This window comes from Hyla sarda, chromosome 12, assembly GCF_029499605.1.
Source record: "Hyla sarda isolate aHylSar1 chromosome 12, aHylSar1.hap1, whole genome shotgun sequence".
NCBI lineage: Eukaryota > Metazoa > Chordata > Amphibia > Anura > Hylidae > Hyla > Hyla sarda.
Genome location: NC_079200.1, coordinates 53,380,648 through 53,400,101, shown reverse-complemented (window position 1 = coordinate 53,400,101; position 19,454 = coordinate 53,380,648). Strand labels below are relative to the sequence as shown.

Below are 19,454 nucleotides of genomic sequence, written 5' to 3'. Positions count from 1 at the left end.
CTCACTGCGTCCATTCTGGACTTCAGTACGCTCTATCACTCACGATATCACCGGTGTGACTGTTCCGGATTCCCCTGAGGCAGTCCTGCTCTTCATGTTTGACATTTCTAATACTTCCTTCCGGAAATCTCTCTTACGCTATTTTCTGCAGGCTGCTAAGTCAGTTATTCCCCGTAAATGGAGGTCTTCCATGCCCCCGACTGTTGGGGAATGGCTTGCAGAGGTGAATTATTTTCAGCACATGGAGGAGTTAATTGCCTTGACCCCTGCAGAAAATGAAAGATGTACCAAAACTTGGTATGATTGGTCATCCTTCCAGTCTACCTCCGAGTAACATGACCTATTGGCCTTGGGATCCTCTGTGACGCCATGACCCTTTTTTGGCTACGCTTTCTCCCATCTGTCTTGGTAACCTTCCCGCCCTACTTCCCTTGTTGTTTCTTGTCTGTCTGTAAGACCCTTGTCTCTGTATGTCGTCATTTCTGCCTGTTTCTGTGTTTTAAATACCCTCTTATTTTTCTGTTCTTCACTTTTTATCTATATCCATCTATTCTTTCCCTTCTGAACCTTGCCGCTTTAGCATTGATGTGGTTATTACATATTCTAAGTTGGTGTTCCTTGTTGAGTATACGAATTGCTTTGACATGATGTCCTTCCTGTCTGTTGCGCGAGTAACGGACTCCCTAGTGCTGACCGCACTTTCTGCCATGCACGGTCAGGATGATTGGGCCGATCTTCTACCATGGGCCGAATTCTCGTACAATTTCAAAGTCTCTGAGTCCTCCGCTAAATCCCCGTTCTTTGTGGTGTACGGCCGTCACCCTCTTCCCCCCCTCCCCACTCCCATACCATCTGGTTTGCCCGCTGTTGATGAGGTGACCCGGGACTTCTCCACCATCTGGAAAGAGACTCAAGAATCCCTCATACAGGCCTCACCCCGGATGAAGAAACATGCCGACAAAAAAAAGAATTCCTCCTGTCTTTGCTCCTGGAGACAAAGTGTGGCTCTGCACCAAGTATATCCGCTTTCGTGTCCACAGTTATAAACTGGGACCACGTTATCTTGGACCCTTTAAAATCAAGTGCCAAATCAACCCTGTCTCCTACAAACTCCTTCTTCCCCCTTCTCTCTGTATTCCCAATGCTTTTCATGTCTCTCTCCTTAAACCGCTTATCCTTAACCGCTTCTCTCCCAAGGTTGTTGCTCCTACTCCTGTCTCCGGGTCCTCAGATGTCTTCTCGGTTAAAGAAATTCATGCATCCAAGACGATCAGAGGTAAAAAAAAAATTCTTGTAGATTGGGAGAATTGCGGTCCAGAGGAGAGGTCATGGGAACCCGAGGATAACATCCTCGACAAGGACCTTATTTACAAATTTTCTGGTTCAAAAAAGAGGGGGAGACCCAAGGGGGGGGTGGTACTGTTATGCCGAGCGCTCCGGGTCCCCGCTCCTCCCCAGAGCGCTCGCAGCGTTCTTCTGTTCGCAGCGCCCCGGTCAGACCCGCTGACCGGGTGCGCTGCGATAATGTCCCCAGCCGGGATGCGATTCACGATGTGGGATGCGCCCACTCGCGGTGCGCATCCCGACCCACTTACCAGACTCGTTCCCCGCCTGTGCTGTCCCGGCGCGCGCGGCCCCGCTCCATAGGGTGGGCGCGCGCCGGCTCTTTGCGATTTGAAGGGCCAGTGCGCCACTGATTGGCGCATGGTTTTAATTAGTATGTTCACCTGTGCACTTCCCTATATTACCTCACTTCCCCTTCACTTCCTTTCCGGATCTTGTTGCCATTGTGCCAGTGAAAGCGTTCCTTGTGTATCCCAAGCCAGTGTTCCAGACCTCTTGCCGTTGCCCCTGACTACGATCCTTGCTGCCTCCCCTGACCTTCTGCTACGTCCGACCCTGCTCTTGTCTAATCCCTTGTACCGTGCCTATCTCAGCAGAGAGGTTGAGCCGTTGCCGGTGGATACGACCTGGTTGCTACCGCCGCTGCAAGACCATCCCGCTTTGCGGCGGGCTCTGGTGAAAACCAGTAGCAACTTAGAACCGGTCCACCGACACGGTCCACGTCAATCCCTCTCTGACACAGAGGATCCACCTCCAGCCTGCCGAATCCTGACACCGAATCTCCAACAGATCCCCTTTTTGCTTGACTTTATTGATGTTGCTCTCCCGCTACTTAGGGGCACTGTTGTCTTATGTGGTGACCTTAATCTTACTTTGGACCCCACATTGGATAACTCCACAGGCCGATCTACTATCTCTTATTCTGCTATCAAACAGCTGAAGAGGGCGTTTCTCACGTTGCAGCTCTGCAATGTGTGGCGGCTTCTCCACCCGTCCGACAAGAACTATAGTTTTTATTCTACCCCCCATATTTCCTACAGCAGGATCGATTACATTATGTTACAGCATAACGCCCTTCCGTGGCTTGTTACCTCCTCTATAGGGAGTATTTTATGGTCAGACCATGCCCCGGTCACTTGCACTTTGCGCCTACCTTTCCTCACCAGGGGGGAATGGACTTGGCATTTGAATGAGTCTCTCCTGCTGGACACAGTGTGTACCGCAGAGGTGGAGCGTACTATTACTAACTTTGTCCTCAGTCACTCGCAGGATACCACTTCCCCCGTGGTGAAGTGGAAGGCTGTCAAATGTGTCTTGTGTGGCGTTTTATCAAACACGGCACTCGCCACCACCGCCGCGACACCAGTGCCCACAGGGGGAACGACCCACTGGAAGAGCGGCCCCAATGCCACTCAAACCAGTCTATGGGTCGCACCTCCCCGCAGACACGGCGCCACTGTGTTTTCTATCCCCTCATTTTTTTGTTTGAACATGTGCTGCGCTCTTCCCCACCCCCTCAGCCCAACCCTATATAAGTAGTAGTTAGCTACACAAGGGCCATTTCTTTCCTAGCAGCCTCCCAGTCTGACTGGGAGAGTATGGTAAGTGAGCTATAACATCCTGTTCCCATTGGTGTGGTGCTGTGCGGTGTCCGTTGCTGCCGTGGCGCCGTGTCTGCGGGGAGGTGCGGCCTATAGACTGGTTTGAGTGGCGTTGGGGCCGCTCTGCCAGTGGGTCATTCCCCCCCGTGGGCACTGGTGTCGCGGCGGTGGTGGTCGCCGCCCAGTGCTGCGCCATTTTATGCTAGGGACGTTGGGGACCCACTCTGGATAGGTGGCCTTGACGTGGCGAGTGGTTGTACTTTTTGATCAAAAATGTATACTAACGACCTTTTAGTTTTTGATATTATGCTGAGAAGCAATCAGATCATTATACAAGATTGTAGATGTGCACCATGTCTGTTTTCTACCCGAATTCATACTTCTATTTAAACATCTTAATCCTTCCAGTACCTATCAGCTGCTGTATGCTCCCCAGCAAGTTCTTTTCTTTTTGAATTTCTTTTCTGTCTGACCACAGTGCTCTCTGCTGACACCTCTGTCCAGTCAGGAACTGTCCAGAGTTACATCGTTTTTTGCATCATTTTCTTTCTAGATACACTGGCCCAGTAAAAATGCTAACAAACGTGCACATATAATGAGTTTTGATTGTTTTTGTTATCTTTATTTGTATTAGTTTTTTCCAATGCAAGGGGAATTGTATTCTGCAACTGCATGTTCATCTGAAAGACAAGAAAACAAATGAATAACTTACGTTTATTAAAGGGGTACACTTTGGTCGAATTTTTTTTTTAAATCAACTGGTCCCAGAAAAATAAACAGATTTGTAAATGACTTCTATTTATTAGCTGCTGTATGCTCCACAGGAAGTTATATAGTTATTTTCTGTCTGACCACTGTGCTCTCTGCTGACACCTCTGTCCATGTCAGGAACTGTCCAGAGTACAAGCAATTCCCCATAGCAAATCTCTCCAGCTCTAAACAGTTCCCAACATGGATAGAGGTGTCAGCAGAGAGCACTGTGGTCAGACAGAAAGGAAATTCACAAAGAAAAGAACTTCCTGTGGTGCATACAGCAGCTGATAAGTACTGAAAGGATTAAGATTTTAAATATAAGTAATTTACAAATCTGTTTAACGTTTTGGCACCAGTTGATTTTAAACATTTAGTTTCCACTGGAGTACCCCTTTAAAGCCGACAAATCTGCAGCAATGTGTGATGTCATCTTGTCTGTGTGAAGCTAAATCTCTGAGGAATGTTTCCAGTACCTTGTAGAAAGTATGCCATAAAGAATGAAGGCAAAAGGGGCTCCAACCCGGGACTAGCAAGGTGTACCTAATAAAGTAGTCAGTGAGTCAATGCCAAATGTTAAAGGGGTACTCCGGTGGAAAACTTTTTTTAATTTTTTTTATCAACTGGTGCCAGAAAGTTAAACAGATTTGTAAATTATGTGATTACGAGAGATGTCAGCTCACCCGATTCTCCGCACGGCAATATGAAGCCTCCAACTTAAGAAGAAATGTGCAAAAAGCCAGCAGTATGCAAAACTTCCCCTTTATTGTATTCCAAGATAAAACCTCGACATGGAAACGTCTCAAATAACAATCGATAAAACCTACTGGACAAGCAACATGACACGTTTCAGGTCATGTGACCCTTCATCAGATGCATGATGAAGGGTCACATGACCTGAAACGCGTCATGTTGCTTGTCCAGGAGGTTTTATCGATTGTTATTTGAGATGTTTCCATGTCGAGGTTTTATCTAGGAATACAATAAAGGTGAAGTTCTACATACCGCTGGCTTTTTGCACATTTCTTCTTAAATTTGTAAATTACTTCTATTAAAAAATCTTAATCCTTCCAGTCCTTATTAGCTGCTGAATACTACAGAGGAAATTATTTTCTTTTTGAAACACAGAGTTCTCTGCTGACATCACGAGCACAGTGCTCTATGCTGACATCTCTGTCCATTTTAAGAACTGTCCAGAGTAGGAGAAAATCCCCATAGAAAACATATGCTGCTCTGGACAGTTCCTAAAATGGACAGAGGTGTCAGCAAAGAGCATTGTGGTCATGATGTCAGCAGAGGCTCCGTGTTCCAAAAAGAAAATAATTTCCACTGTAGTATTCAGCAGCTAATAAGTACTGGAAGGATTAAGATTTTTTTAATAGAAGTAATTTACAAATCTGTTTAACTTTCTGGCACCAGTTGATTTAAAAAAATAAAAAAAAATAAAAAAGTTTTCCACCGGAGTACCCCTTTAAGATTCCTCCCTCTGATTTCCCAGAGGTTATAAGATGCTCATGCTCAACATATACAAGGCATCTTTGGATTCCCAATGACCAGTGTAGGCCCCTTTTATGCCTCAAGTACATTCAAATCCTAATAGATTACCGTACACCACTGAGGTTCACATATGGCATACTTGTATCTTTGTAAAAATTACATATATTTTCCTGTTATTCTTCCAATTTTAAGCAAGGAACCAGTGAGACTACCACTAATTTAACCCTTTCACTGCCAATATTTTATCTTTTATTTTTACATAAATATAAAACTTTATTAAATGTTTTGCTGACATTTTTCAATACACACAAGTATTTCATTAAAATGAACTTTTACTATAAGGGCAATCCAGAGAAAATAAACAATTCTGCCATTTCTTGGTCCCTTAGATGAACCAAACTAGAATTTTTTTTAATATCATGTATACATATGTCTGCCCTTTAAGGCTATGTGCACACACAGTATTTTGAGACTCGTTTGGCTTTGGAAAAGTAAATTTTTACAGGCAAAAATGAGTATGAAACCTTCAGACATTTTTCTGGCATAGTGTGTGAACATAGCCTAAGACACTGTAGGACTTTGTATAACACACGCTTGCTTTCCTTTAGGGTAGGGTCACACATAGCACATCACAGCAGGTTTCCCGTAGCTTAAATTTTGCTTGCAAATTTTTTTTTTTGCGAACTTACGTAAGCAGAATTTCCTCCATGGAAAAACGCAAGTGGAATTTTGGCTGCGAGAAACCTGCTGCGGTTGTGCTAAATGTGACTTGCCACATAGGCTGGGAAACCTATAGATCTCATATATTTCTGTATACTCGGTTCACAGGGAGTTAAAGGGTTGCTCCATTGGAAAGACGGGGGTTTAGTGGAGAAAAAAATACTGCATGATCAATTTTTTATTCCGCTCAACTCCCCTAAAATACAGTACATCTGATGGACCCCATTCTACTTAATGGGATAAATCTGGACCTGGTGGTGTCAGTTGTGCTCCGGCCCGTTTAGGGTCCATTTTACGCAAAAATAAAATAAAAAAAACCCGAGCAGACCCTGAACCAGTCAGAGCACAACAGGCAGTGTGAGCCTAGAAAGTGTTTATCCATGTAAGGATCCACATGAAATGTACAAGAACCAACAAGATGAATAGAAGAAATTGAAGGGTTCTTCTGAACGTTCTTCACAAGTTATAGAGTATGTCCCACGATCTTGTTAAATTTTATAATCCCCCCAGTTCTCTGCCCCCATCATGATAAACCACCCCCTGCCTTTATTTTTATTATTTGTTAGTTTTCCACCTTGATATTCCTCTGTATTTTCTGCTCAGTCTCAGTCAGATTCACAGACTGGGAAGGGGTGTTCCCCAGCAGGCGTGACATCATATGAAGCCATACAGGGGAGAACTTCCTCCCTCACTCTGCTACCCACAGCCCAGAGCAGTTCAGTGTGAGATGGGCTATGATTGGATATGGCTACACACACCCCCCTCAGCATTCCAGACAGCATTTTCTGATTTTGGACTTCTGTCAGGCCAACAGAAGTCCCAACTTTGTGCATGAGAAGGGGGGGGGGGGGATGTGCTTTGGACAAGTATGGAGACACCTAGTGGCAGCTTTTCTAAACACAAAATAAAACATAGAAAACTTCATTTTTTTAAAACAATGTAGAAAAGATTTAGAAAGATTTTTTATTCATCATAAGGAGTGCAATAGCAGGGACTGGTTTTAATGAGGTGCCCATATAAAGGCCATTTGGACATTCAACTTTTTGCTGCTATAAGGGTTTGGCTTAAAGGGGTACTCCAGTGGAAAATATATATATTTTTTTTAAGTCAACTGGTGCCAGAAAGTTAAACAGATTTGTAAATTACTTCTATTTAAAAATCTTAATCCTTACAATACTGCTGTATACTCCAGAGGAAGTTCTTTTTTCTTTGAATTTCTTTTTTGTCTGACCAAGGTGCTCTCTGCTGACACCTCTGTCCGTTTTAGGAACTGTCCAGAGTAGGAGCAAATTCCCATAGCAAACCTCTCCTGCTTTGGACAGTTCCTGACATGGACAGAGGTGTCAGCAGAGAGCTGTCCGTTGGCTGTCCGGGCATGCTGGAAGTTGAAGTTTTGCAACATCTGGAGGGCCACAGTTTGAGACCACTGTCTTACAGTTTTCTAATCCCATCTTTCCTGTCTCATAGTAATCGTAGATTTTCACTATGGCTGGTTTCAGGTCCTCGACTTTATTATCTTGTTCAACAGAGAATGAAAGATTGACAGAGTCTTGTCCCAACTACAAAGAAAAAGTTGGTGAATATGGCTGATCTGGAGTCAGAAATTCATTGTGTTAGCTATACCTCAAGGTGGGAAAATGGTTGCATAACAGCACATTTAAGGTTGGTTTCTACACAGATTTTTTTATAGCGTTTTTTGGATAACTTCCACTGCATTTTTTCAGCTAGAAGTGGATCCAGTAAAACAGAGAAGTATACAGTGGTCCCTCAAAATACGATGGTAATCCGTTCCATATGGACCATCGTGCAATGTAAAGTATAGGACAGTGGTCTACAACCTGCAGACCTCCAGATGTTACAAAACTACAACACCCAACATGCCCGGACAGACAACGGCTGTCCGGGCATGCTGGGAGTTGTAGTTTTGCAACATCTGGAGGTCCGCAGGTTGAAGACCACTGGTATAAGAAGTTGTAATCACCTGTCCCCACCGCTCCGGATCGTCATCGCACGTCACCGCTGCCCTGGATGTCGCCTTCCATCGCTTTCGCCGCATCCCCGGGGTGTCCCCGACGCTCCGGCAATGCCTCTGCTTCCCCGTCATCCTCGCTCTCCGTCGCTGCTCTCCGTCGCCTATTGGATGACGGGACGACGTGCGCGGCGACGTGATGATGACGATGGAGAGTGCCGACGATGCAGGACGTGCCGGAGCCCCGAGGACAGGTAAGTGATCGTCAGCGGACCACATGGGGCACCGTAAATGGCTATCCGGCGGCAGCTGAAGCAGTCTGCGCTGTCGGATAGCCGTTTGTGCGATGGCCCCGACATAGAAAAGCATCGTATGTTGAAATGATCATATGTCGGGGCCATAGTAGGTCGGGGGGTCACTGTAAGTCCTTCCTTTATATGTCCTATTCCTTTTGAATCCACTTCTGGCTTTGGCTCAAAAACTGCAGTGGCGGTTCTCCATATAAAATGCCAGTAAAACCTGTGTAGAAAACTAGCCTTACTCCGAATATAATATATAGACAAGCGTTATTAGTACTTATCAGCTGCTCTTCTAGTGAATGTCATGTATGTGATCTCACCTCCTGCAGATACAAGGTCACCATGTCAATCTGGATTTCACTTCTTTTTATCAATTTCTCCTTTTCTAACTGTGAAGAAAAAAGGATCAAAGTTCAGGTTATAGTTAGAGATGAGCAAACCTTCAAAAATTCTATTATTCTCGAGTAGGGATCGACCGATTATTGGTTTGGCCGATATTATCGGCAGATAATCACGATTTTGGGCAATTGCCTCCCCCATCCCCGGTTTTATAATTACCTGTTCCCGGGAGCCAAGGTCCACGCTACTTCTGGCTCCTGCTGCGTCCTGCTATTTTTTTTTATTCACATATACAATATGTCCACTTTATGTTTGCATCATAAAAATTAAGTTTTTTTTTTACTTTTGGAAGACATCAGAGGGCTTCAAAGTTCAGCAGCAATTTTCCAATTTTTCACAAAATTTCCAAACTCACAATTTTTCAGGGACCAGTTCAGGTTTGAAGTGGATTTGAAGGGTCTTCATATTGGAAATACCCCACAAATGACCCCATTATAAAAACTGCACCCCCCAAAGTATTCAAAATGACATTCAGTCAGCGTTTTAACCCTTTAGGTGTTTCACAGGAATAGCAGCAAAGTGAAGGAGAAAATTCACAATCTCCAATTTTTACACTCCCATGTTCTTGTAGACCCAATTTTACAAGGGGTAAAAGGAGAAAATTTATACTTATATTTGTAGCCCAATTTCTCAGAAGAGAAGGAGTCATATTTGGCTTTTTGAGAGCAAATTTTGCTCGGGGGCATGTCGCATTTAGGAAGCCCCTGTGGTGCCAGGACAGCAAAAAAAAAAAAAAAAAACACATGGCATACCATTTTGGAAACTAGACCCCTTGAGGAACATGACAAGAAATAAAGTGAGCCTTAATACCCCACAGGGGTTTCACGACTTTTGCATACGTTAAAAAAAAAAAAAAAAATTCACTAAAAGGTGTGTTTCCCCCCCAAATTTCACATTTTTTCAAGGGTTAATAGCAGAAAATACCCCCCAAAATTTGTAACCCCATCTCTTCTGAGTATGGAGATACCCCATAAGTTGACCTGAAGTGCACTACGGGCGAACTACAAAGCTCAGAAGAGAAGGAGTCATATTTGGCTTTTTGAGAGCAAATTTTGCTCGGGGGGCATGTCGCATTTAGGAAGCCCATATGGTGCCAGGACAGCAAAATAACCCCCACATGGCATACCATTTTGGAAACTAGACCCCTTGAGGAACATAACAAGGTGTAAAGTGAGCATTTACCCCCCACTGGTGTCTGTCAGATCTTTGGAACAGTGGGCTGTGGAAAATTTTTCATTTGCACAGCCCACTGTTCCAAAGATCTGTCAGACACCTGTGGGGTGTAAATTTTCACTGCACCCCTCATTACATTCCGTGAGGGGTGTAGTTTCCGAAATGGGGTCACATGTGGGGTTTTGTTTTTTTTGCGTTTGTCAAAACCGCTGTAACAATCGGCCACCCCTGTGCAAATCACCTCAAATGTACATGGCGCACTCTCCCTTCTGGGCCTTGTTGTGCGCCCCCAGAGCACTTTGTGCCCACATATGGGGTATCTCCGTAGTCAGGAGAAATTGCATTACAAATTTTGGGGGGCTTTTTTCCCCTTTACCTCTTGTCAAAATGAAAAGTATAGGGCAACACCAGCATGTTAGTGTAAACAAATTATTTTTTTACACTAACATGCTGGTGTAGACCCCAACTTCACCTTTTCATAAGTGGTGAAAGGAGAAAAAGACCCCCAATATTTGTTAGGCAATTTCTCTCGAGTACGGCGATACCCCATATGTGACCCTATACTGTTGCCTTGAAATACGACAGGGCTCCGAAGTGAGAGCGCCATGCGCATTTGAGGCCTGAATTAGTGATTTGAATAGGGGTGGACATAGGGGTATTCTACGCCAGTGATTCCCAAACAGGGTGCCTCCAGCTGTTGTAAAACTCCCAGCATGCTTTGACAGTCAACGGCTGTCCGACAATACTGGGAGTTGTTGTTTTGCAACAGCTGGAGGCTCCATTTTGAAAAGAGTGGCGTAACAGGCGTTTTTCATTTTTATTGGGGAGGGGGGCTGTGTAGGGGTATGTGTATATGTAGTGTTTTTTACTTTTTATTTTATTGTGTGTAGTGTAGTGTAGTGTTTTTAGGGTACAGTCAAACGGGCGGGGGATTACAGCGAGTTTCCCGCTGCGAGTTTGAGCTGCCGCGCAAAATTTGCTGCATTGCAAACTTGCAGCCTGATACTCACTGTAAGCCCCCTGCCCATGTGTCACAGGGGGGGGGGGGGGACCTCCAGCTGTTGCAAAACTACAACTCCCAGCATGCACAGTCTATCAGTGCATGCTGGTAGTTATAGTTTTGCAACAGCTGGAGGCACACGGGTTGGGAAACACTGAGTTAGGAAACAGAAAATGTTCTCAGGCATGCTGGGAGTAGTAGTTTGGCAACATCTTTAGAGCCAGATGTTGCCGAACTACAACTCCCAGCATGCTTGGAGTTGTAGTTTTGCAACATCTGGAGGACTGCAGTTTGCAGACCACTAATACAGTGGTTCCCAATCTGTGCCCTTCCAGATGTTGCAAAACTACAACTCCCAGTATGCCAAAACTGTCCAGGCATGCTGGGATTTGTAGTTCTGCAACATCTGAAGGGCCAAATGTTACAGAACTACAACTCCCAGCATGCCTGGACAGTAAGGGCATGCTGAGGATGTGTAGTTTTGCAACATCTGGAAGGGCACAATGGTCCCAAAACTGTGGACCTCCAGAAGTTGCAAAACTGCAACTCCCAGCATGCCCAGACGCCAAGGGCTGTCTGGGCATGCTGGGAGTTGTAGTATACAGGGTCCCAATACATCAATGCACGTCGCTTTACGGCGATGTGCATTGCTGTAAAGGGCCCGACCGCGGCTGAAGAGGAACTCAACTGTCGCCGCCGCCGCCGTCTTCATCGCCGGGATCCGGGTCTTCAGGGATGAGGTAAGTACCGAGGTCGGGCCCCAGCACTCCCCTGTCCCCCGCCGCATCCTCCGGTCTTCCTCCCATCCTCTCCGGACTTCAAAAGGCTGGGCATGGCGGGAGGAAGTAACCGCCCCTCCCCCTGCGATTGGTCGGTTAACTAACCAACGGATCGCAGGGGATCGGAGGAGGTGACAGGCTTGCCACCTCGCTCCTATACTTTAGCATGGTCCTGGCTGTCTGTGACAGCCAGGATCATGCAAAATTACCAGGCGGTAGGGTCCCAGAGACACGATCAGCCCGGTATCGCCGCAGATCGCAAGGGCGATTTCCCTCGCGATTTGCGGCGATCGCCGACATGGGGGGCCTACATGGCCCCCCTCGGCATCCGGTTCCGATCTCTGCCCGGCGCGCGGCAGGGACCGGAAAACACCAGGACGTATGGGGACGTCCTGGGTCCTTAAAGCCCAGGGTGCGGGGACGTCCCCGTACGTCCTGGGTCCTTAAGAGGTTAAAGGGGTATTCCAGGCAAAAACTTTTTTTTATATATCAACTGGTTCCTTAATCCTTCCAATAGTTATAGGAGCTGTGCATGATGGGAGAATATCCCCATAGGAGCTGGACAGCTCCCGGGACGTGAGTCATCAGAAAGCAGTTAGACAGAAAGCAGCAACTCAACTTCAGAAGCTAATAACTATTGGAAGGATTAAGATTTTTTTTAATAGAAGTAATTTACAAATCTGTTTAACTTTCCGGATCCATTTGATATATATAAAAAAGTTTTGGCCTGGAATACCCCTTTAAGGGAGCGGGAAGAGGAGATTACCCTGCTGCACTGTGGACACAGAGCAGTAGGTGTCCTGATATTTACACGCGGAACAGATGTCTGAGCTCTAAGGCTAAGTTTCCACTTGGTTTTTTTCTGGAAGATTTTGGATATCTGCCACTGCAGCTTTTGAGCCAAAGCCAGAAATGTAATCAAAAGGAATAGGACATATAAAGGAAGGACTTACACTTCTCCTCCCTTATGGATCCACTTCTGACTTTGGCTCAAAAACTGCAGTGACAGTATTCCAAAAACTGCCAGAAAAAAACAAGTGGAAACTTAGCCTAAGGGTACTTTCGGACGAGCAGATCCCCAGTGCGCATTATGATGTGGATCCGCCACTGAAGGACCGCTGTATGCTGCCTCTACAGGTGCCTGCTCGGAGCGGCAATACGCCATTACAAGCAGACACACTGAAGTGATGTGCAAGTTGCTGCGCATGCACGGTGTACTCGCACACATCGCGGCCGCTCACCCTGCTCTATGAGCTAGGCCAAGAGCTGCTGCGATGTGCAAATCGCACATCGCAGTGTGTCTGCTTGTAGCAGCGTATTGCCGCTCCAAGCAGGCACCTATAAAGGCCGCATACAGCGGTCCTTCAGCGGCGGATCCACTGTATAATATGCACTGTGGATCCCCTCGTGTGAACGTACCCTAAGGGTGGTGAGAAATGAGAGGAAAGCATTGATTTACTTTTCAAGAACAGTGTGGATCATCTTCAGAAGACAGGCTGGCTCAGCATGCAAGTACACAAAGCAGGTAATGGCAGAGGAAAATAACCCTTTGGATGGCGCTGCTGTTCCAATAAGAAGTTACGTCCAGAACAGAAATTTTTCTAAATACTGGAGTGGTTTATTGCAGTAAAAAAATAATAAAACCAATGTACAATAAGAGATGACGTGTTTTGGGGGGAGCCACCCCCTTCCACTGATCTGAGGAAGGGGGTGGCTCTCCCGAAATGCGTCATCTTTTATTGGACATTGGTTTTATTATTTTTTATTTCAATAAACCACCTCAATATTTTGAAATATTTCTGGTCTGGACGTCACTTCTTATTGGAACAGCAGCGCCATCCAAAGGGTTATTTTCCTCTGCTTTTACCTACTCTCTTCAGGATTGGATCATCCCTTCTCCTGTAACCCTGGGCACAGCAGCAGTTCCTGGCTTCCTCAGTTACCCACTTTGTTTGGTTATATGCAAATTTCTATTCGCTACAGGTGAGCGGCCATTACTTAAGGGCTAGCAAAGCCTATTCTTCCACCCTATTCCCCACAGGATCTAAGTGGTAATACACGAGGCCCTTCCGCCAGTCTTCTTTTCTCTCTTTTCTACAAGTACACAAAGCAGGCTTTCTCAGACTCTCTCACTCTCTCCGGATTGTAGCAGTAACTAAGCTCAGTCTGATCTAGCTGTTACTAGAGACAAACTAAGCCTAACAACATGCAGTGAACAGCAAATTGCAGGGCAGTAAGGCAGCCGGTGGCCACGACCTAAGAGCGGTTTTTCTGGGGTAAGGAGTAATTGCAATATTAGATGTTAGGTGATATTATCGTTTTTCTATTATTAAATATTACAATATGATTCCTAGGTATCTTACCTGCCACACACTTGTAATGTGAATTTCTCATCAGTGATCACAATAACTTTAGGAAAATTAAGAGTTACTTCAAATTTTGGCAGAACTGGGGAGGCATACAACAGAGAATTTAGGGGAATTCAATCATAATAATTAATAAATATTTAACTTTTTTTTTTTTTTTAGAATATCCTTCTTTACCATATTCTTCCACACTGAATGTGTCCACTGTGTCCTTCACTCTGACTGAATATTCTCCCAGCTGAGGCTCAGAGGAGAGAGGAAGCGAGAGCTCAGCAATTCCCTGTCTGAGACTCACGTTCAGCCACTGACCGATTAGGTTCTTCTCTGGATCCTGATACAAAGAAAATCAAATCCATCATGACGAGTGATCTCCAACCTATGGCTCAACCTATGCCCTGATATCTATAAGCAATGCATGCTGGGAGTTATGGTTTGAAACAGCGGGAAGTTATATGCATAGGGGATCCTTCATCAATTACATTTCTAAAAATCTTTCTAAGGGCTTATGCTCTTGGCCATATTATGGGTCTTTTTTGTACGGAGAAAATACAAGAACCAAAATTGAGCTACTCAGAAACGTTAAAAAAAAATAAAAATATGACAAGCAGTTACATAAATGGGCCCTATCACGGAACCTAATACACAGAAAACTGCAGTAACTGCACAAGTGAGAGCATATACAAGCATAGAGGTGTGAATATGTAGACAAAATACCAACCAGCGATTCCAACCAATTGGACAGGCCACTACCTACATATTATAGATACATACCATCCAACTTATATTAGTTTTATATTACCATATAGCCCAAGAGATGCCGCCATTTTCCTGCTGATTCCTCCTTTTCAAAAATGTTTATATTATATTATGCACTTGTTTATCTAAATATATATATATATATATATATATATTAAAAAAAAATAATAATAAGATATATATAGGGGCGGCATCGTGGTGATATACCAGCACGGCTGTTCACCATCCTTACTTTTGTCCTGTATATGGGCTTTGTCCCCTTTTTTGTGTGGTGTTTTGCATGTTTGGTGTCTTCATTTATATGGAGACATAATAGGGCTCCTATAGAGGTACATACATTTCTTCATATTCATACAGACAGAGGCCCTCGGGCTTCCAGTTGAGTCAAACCCCCATGTTGATCATAGGGACAGAATAAAAGGCGAAATAGAGGACAATGAAATAGTACTATTCCTTGTAATGTGCATCCAAGAAAAACGTTGAAGAAACCAGCATTGTAGTCTCCCACAGGACATCATACTATGTTGAATTCAATGTTATTTTTCCTTTGAAGAAATGTCATCCCATATATAAAGACTTGGATTAGAACTCTGCTTGCCAGCCTGTGCCATCATTCATGAACTCTTTCATTTAATGTAGAAAGACCTACCTGTAACTCTACAGCTGGTAACTGCAGTGAAAGATAAAATGAAAAGTGTTAGTAAAAGCTGAGACAAAAGGAATTATAAAACATTCTACAGGAGGTGCTAAAAACATCTAACGTTTCCCGCTCATGGTAATCTACTCCATATTCTCTCTTACCTGGGTCTTTCCTGCTTGGAAATTCTCATTGAGGGAAACAACTCGGAATTTCACTGTTAGAAAAAAAAAAATTCAAAGCAAATAGAAAGCATAAGAATATTCAAAGTAACTTTTTAGAATTCTCAATATATTTTTCAGGTGGACGGTTCGCCCACAAATTGTATAATCACTACAGATGTCACAACATGGTGATTATCAATCCTTGGATCAAAAGCTGTTATATACTTTGTATACATCATAGACAAGTTACTCGTGGGGTTAATAGTGGATATTATGTTGATGGCTTATGCTTAGGTTGCACCATCAATAACAGATTAGTGGGGTCTGTAGTGGGGTCTGCCTCCTGGCACTTCCACCTGCCTGTCCCAATACATTAGGATATACTGAAAGGGAACAGATTCACTAGGTGACTCAGTTTGGGCCCTTGAAATGAATGGCACCAGCTGCTGTCCGCCACAGTATATGTTGGCATTACGTTCTCGATGGGATGCTGAAGGATACCTATAGCGGAAAGGAAAAATACATTGTAAACCCAGCCTAACAATATCTCAACAATATCTTGTTTGTTTTTAAAGGGGTACTCCAGCCCTAAGACATCTTATCCCCTATCCAAAGGATAGGGGATAAGATGTCTGACCACGGAGATCCAGCCGCAGCGTTCAGCACCCACCTCAGGGAGCTGCACGCTGCGCTGTCAGCTCAGAATCTGCCATGTGACGACCACAGGGCCGGACTATGGTGATGTCACGACTCCGCCCCCGTGAGACGTCAGGCCCCCCTGCTATGCAAGTCTATGGGGAACCCCCACGGTCAGACATCTTCTCCCCTATCCTTTGGATAGAGGATAAGATGTCTTAGGGCCGGAGTAACCCTTTAACCCCTTAGTGACCAGCTTATTTTGGGCCATATTGACCAAGCAATGTTTTTTGTTTGTTTTTATAAGTTTACGTTCACATTGCACTTATGTGAACACATTTGACTTATGCATCAGGAAAGCTCCTGGAAATATAGCTATAGGTTCCTATTCACCTGTGTGTATTTTAGGCCTCTCAAGGAGGGTATGCACCGCTATACCTATTTGTGTGCTGTATGGGAATGCACAACAGACTGTGCTTTTTTAAAGTGTTTTATACACCGTTTTTTGCAAATGGCTATTTGCCTATCCCACTATATAGATATACAATGTGATATTATGGAAGAATACTCCCACCATTTACCTCCGACAATTAGAGTAGCATGGTATGAGCATAGCCTAAGATTTGAATTTGTCTGTCAATGGAGCTCCATAAATGCTTTTTTCTGGATGACTTTTTCGTACTGCAGGTGAAGAAGTATTTATTGCTGCACTTGGATGTTGGCTTACTACAGGTGGAGAAGTATATATTACTGGACTGTGGCTTTTCAATGGTGCGTAAGTATATAGTATATTGCTGCCCTGTGGTGATGACTTTTTATGGTGGAAAGGTATTTATTGGTGCCCTGTGGTATTGTTTACTAGAGTTGGAGGAGTATTTATTGCTGCATTGTGGTCTTGATTTACTATTGTGGACTATGGTGTTGGTGTTTTGCTTGTGGAGTAGTATACATTGCTTTACTGCTGTGGTGGTTTAGTATATAGATGGAGAGGTATTTATTTATGTACTATGGTGTTTTATTTATTTGCTTGTAGAGAAGTATTTATTGCTTCACTGTGGTGTTAGTTACTACAAGGGGAGCAGAATTTATTGCTGTGATTTTGCTCTTTGTTGGTGATGGGAAATTTATTGCTGCACTGTTATGTTGGTTTACCACAGGTGGAAAAGTGTTTATTGCTGCACTGTGGTGTTGGGTTTCTACTGACGGAGACGTATTTATTGCTTCACTGTGGTGTTGGTTTACCACAGGTGGAAAAGTGTTTATTGCTGCACTGTGGTGTTGGGTTTCTACTGACGGAGACGTATTTATTGCTTCACTGTGGTGTTGGTTTACCACAGGTGGAAAAGTGTTTATTGCTGCACTGTTATGTTGGTTTTCCACTGGTGGAGAAGTATTTATTGGTGCATATTGGTGTTGGTTTACTACTGCTGGAGAAGTGTTTATTGCTGCACTGTTATGTTGGTTTTCCACTGGTGGAGAAGTATTTATTGGTGCATATTGGTGTTGGTTTACTACTGCTGGAGAAGTGTTTATTGCTGCACTGTTATGTTGGTTTTCCACTGGTGGAGAAGTATTTATTGGTGCATATTGGTATTGGTTTACTACTGGTGGAGAAGTGTTTATTGCTGCACTGTTATGTTGTTTTTCCACTGGAAAAAAATGCCCCCCAAAATTTGTAAAACATTTCTTCTGAGTATGGAAATACCCCATACGTGGATGTAAAATGCTCTGCGGGCGAACTACAATGTTTAGATGAGAAGGAGCGACATTTTTTCCTATTTTCTCTATGAAAATGAAAAATTTAGGTTAACACAGGCATTGTAGTGAAATATATATATATTTTTTTCACATCCAACTTTAATAAAAATTTGTCAAACACCTGTGGGGTGTTACTGCTCACTATACACCTTGTTAAGTTCCGTGAGGGGTGTAGTTTCCAAAAAAGAGTCACATGTGGGAATTTGCGTTTATGTCAGCACATCTGAAAAATCAGCCACCCTTGTGCAATCACCAATTTGGGCCTCAAATGTACATGGCTCTCTCTCACTTCTGAGCCGTGTTGTGCGCCTGCAGAACATTTTACGTCCACATATGGGGTATTTCCGTACTCATGAGAATTTGTGTTACAAATTTTCCTTGTGAAAATTAAAAGTATGGGGCTACACCAGCATGTTAGTGTAATTTTTTTTAATTTTTTTTACACCAACAGGCTGGTGTAGAACCCAACTTTTCCTTTCTATATGGGGTAAAAGGAGAAAAAGCCCCCCAAACTTTGTAACACAGTTGCTCCCAAGTACGGAAATACCCCATATGTGACCCTAAACTGTTTCCTTGAAATACGACAGGGCTCTGATGTGAGAGAACAGAAACGCTGAGAGCCCTTAAGTCTTAGGATGCCCTTGGTCCTAGTGGGGTTAAAAGGACAAAATATTAAAATACATAAACTAAGAAGACACTGTGAAGTACGGGGATATACATGGCAGGCCTGGAGAAATATTTTTCTAAAAGATGTTTTTATGTACTTGATGAATTTCTAGGTGTATATTAATATATATACGGTATATATATATATATATATATATATATATATATATATATATATATAATGCAGAAAGATACAGCAGCACACCCAGTAGTAAAGTGCAAAAATTGGGATTTATTTATCTCATATCAGATGCAACGTTTCGACGGCATCCCGCCATCTTTTTCAAGCGGGATGCCGTCGAAACGTCGCATCTGATATGGGTTAAATAAATCCCAATTTTTGCACTTTACTACTGGGTGTGCTGCTGTATCTTTCTGCATCTTGGATTATTTGAGCCGTCTGCGATTGGGACTGCTATCCTCGCTTGCACGCCAAGATTTTGCCAGAATACGTGGTTATGCTGCCTACTCTCTACATATATATATATATATATATATATATATATATATATATATATATAGATATCTATATGTCAAAGAAGAAAGCAGCACTCCTAAAGCGTGAGTAGGTGCCTCCAGCTAGGATCCGGGTCCAGGATCCTGCTTACTTAGTTCCAAAGAAAATGCTGTGGCACTCAAGGTATGGTGAAAAAATGAAAACTATTTATTCATCCCAAATGTGCAAAGAGCGACGTTTCGATGGTCTCATACCATCATTATCAAGTGGCTTGATAATGATGGTGTGAGACCATCGAAATGTCGCTCTTTGCACATTTGGGATGAATATATAGTTTTCATTTTTTCACCATAGCTTGAGTGCCACAGCATTTTCCTTGGAACTATATATATATATATATATATATATATATATATATATACACACAAATCAAAAAAATTTTGCAGTCTCTTGTAATACCTTTTTTATTGGACTAACAGAATT

At 43.6% G+C, this 19,454-nt stretch overlaps 1 protein-coding gene across 3 annotated transcripts in view; it reads right to left on the bottom strand.

Moving 5' to 3' along the window:
- Nucleotides 1-3,544: 3,544 nt before the first annotated feature.
- The window catches only part of LOC130296867 (pregnancy zone protein-like), a 595,153-nt gene continuing 579,243 nt past the window's right edge, over nt 3,545-19,454 (bottom strand). Inside the window, exons 4-9 of one of the 3 annotated variants that reach the window (XR_008849317.1) lie at nt 15,455-15,507; nt 15,303-15,323; nt 14,075-14,228; nt 13,895-13,979; nt 8,501-8,569; nt 3,545-3,625 (exon numbers count right to left, since the gene is read on the bottom strand). Coding sequence is in view for 1 of the 3 variants with exons in the window: in XM_056548877.1 (XP_056404852.1) it covers nt 8,566-8,569; nt 13,895-13,979; nt 14,075-14,228; nt 15,303-15,323; nt 15,455-15,507 (317 nt within the window). In the remaining 2 variants the exon portion in view is untranslated. Of the gene's footprint in view, nt 3,626-7,217; nt 7,472-7,898; nt 8,570-13,894; nt 13,980-14,074; nt 14,229-15,302; nt 15,324-15,454; nt 15,508-19,454 lie in introns of those variants that run through there. The other 2 variants (XR_008849318.1, XM_056548877.1) reach the window with 2 other exon arrangements.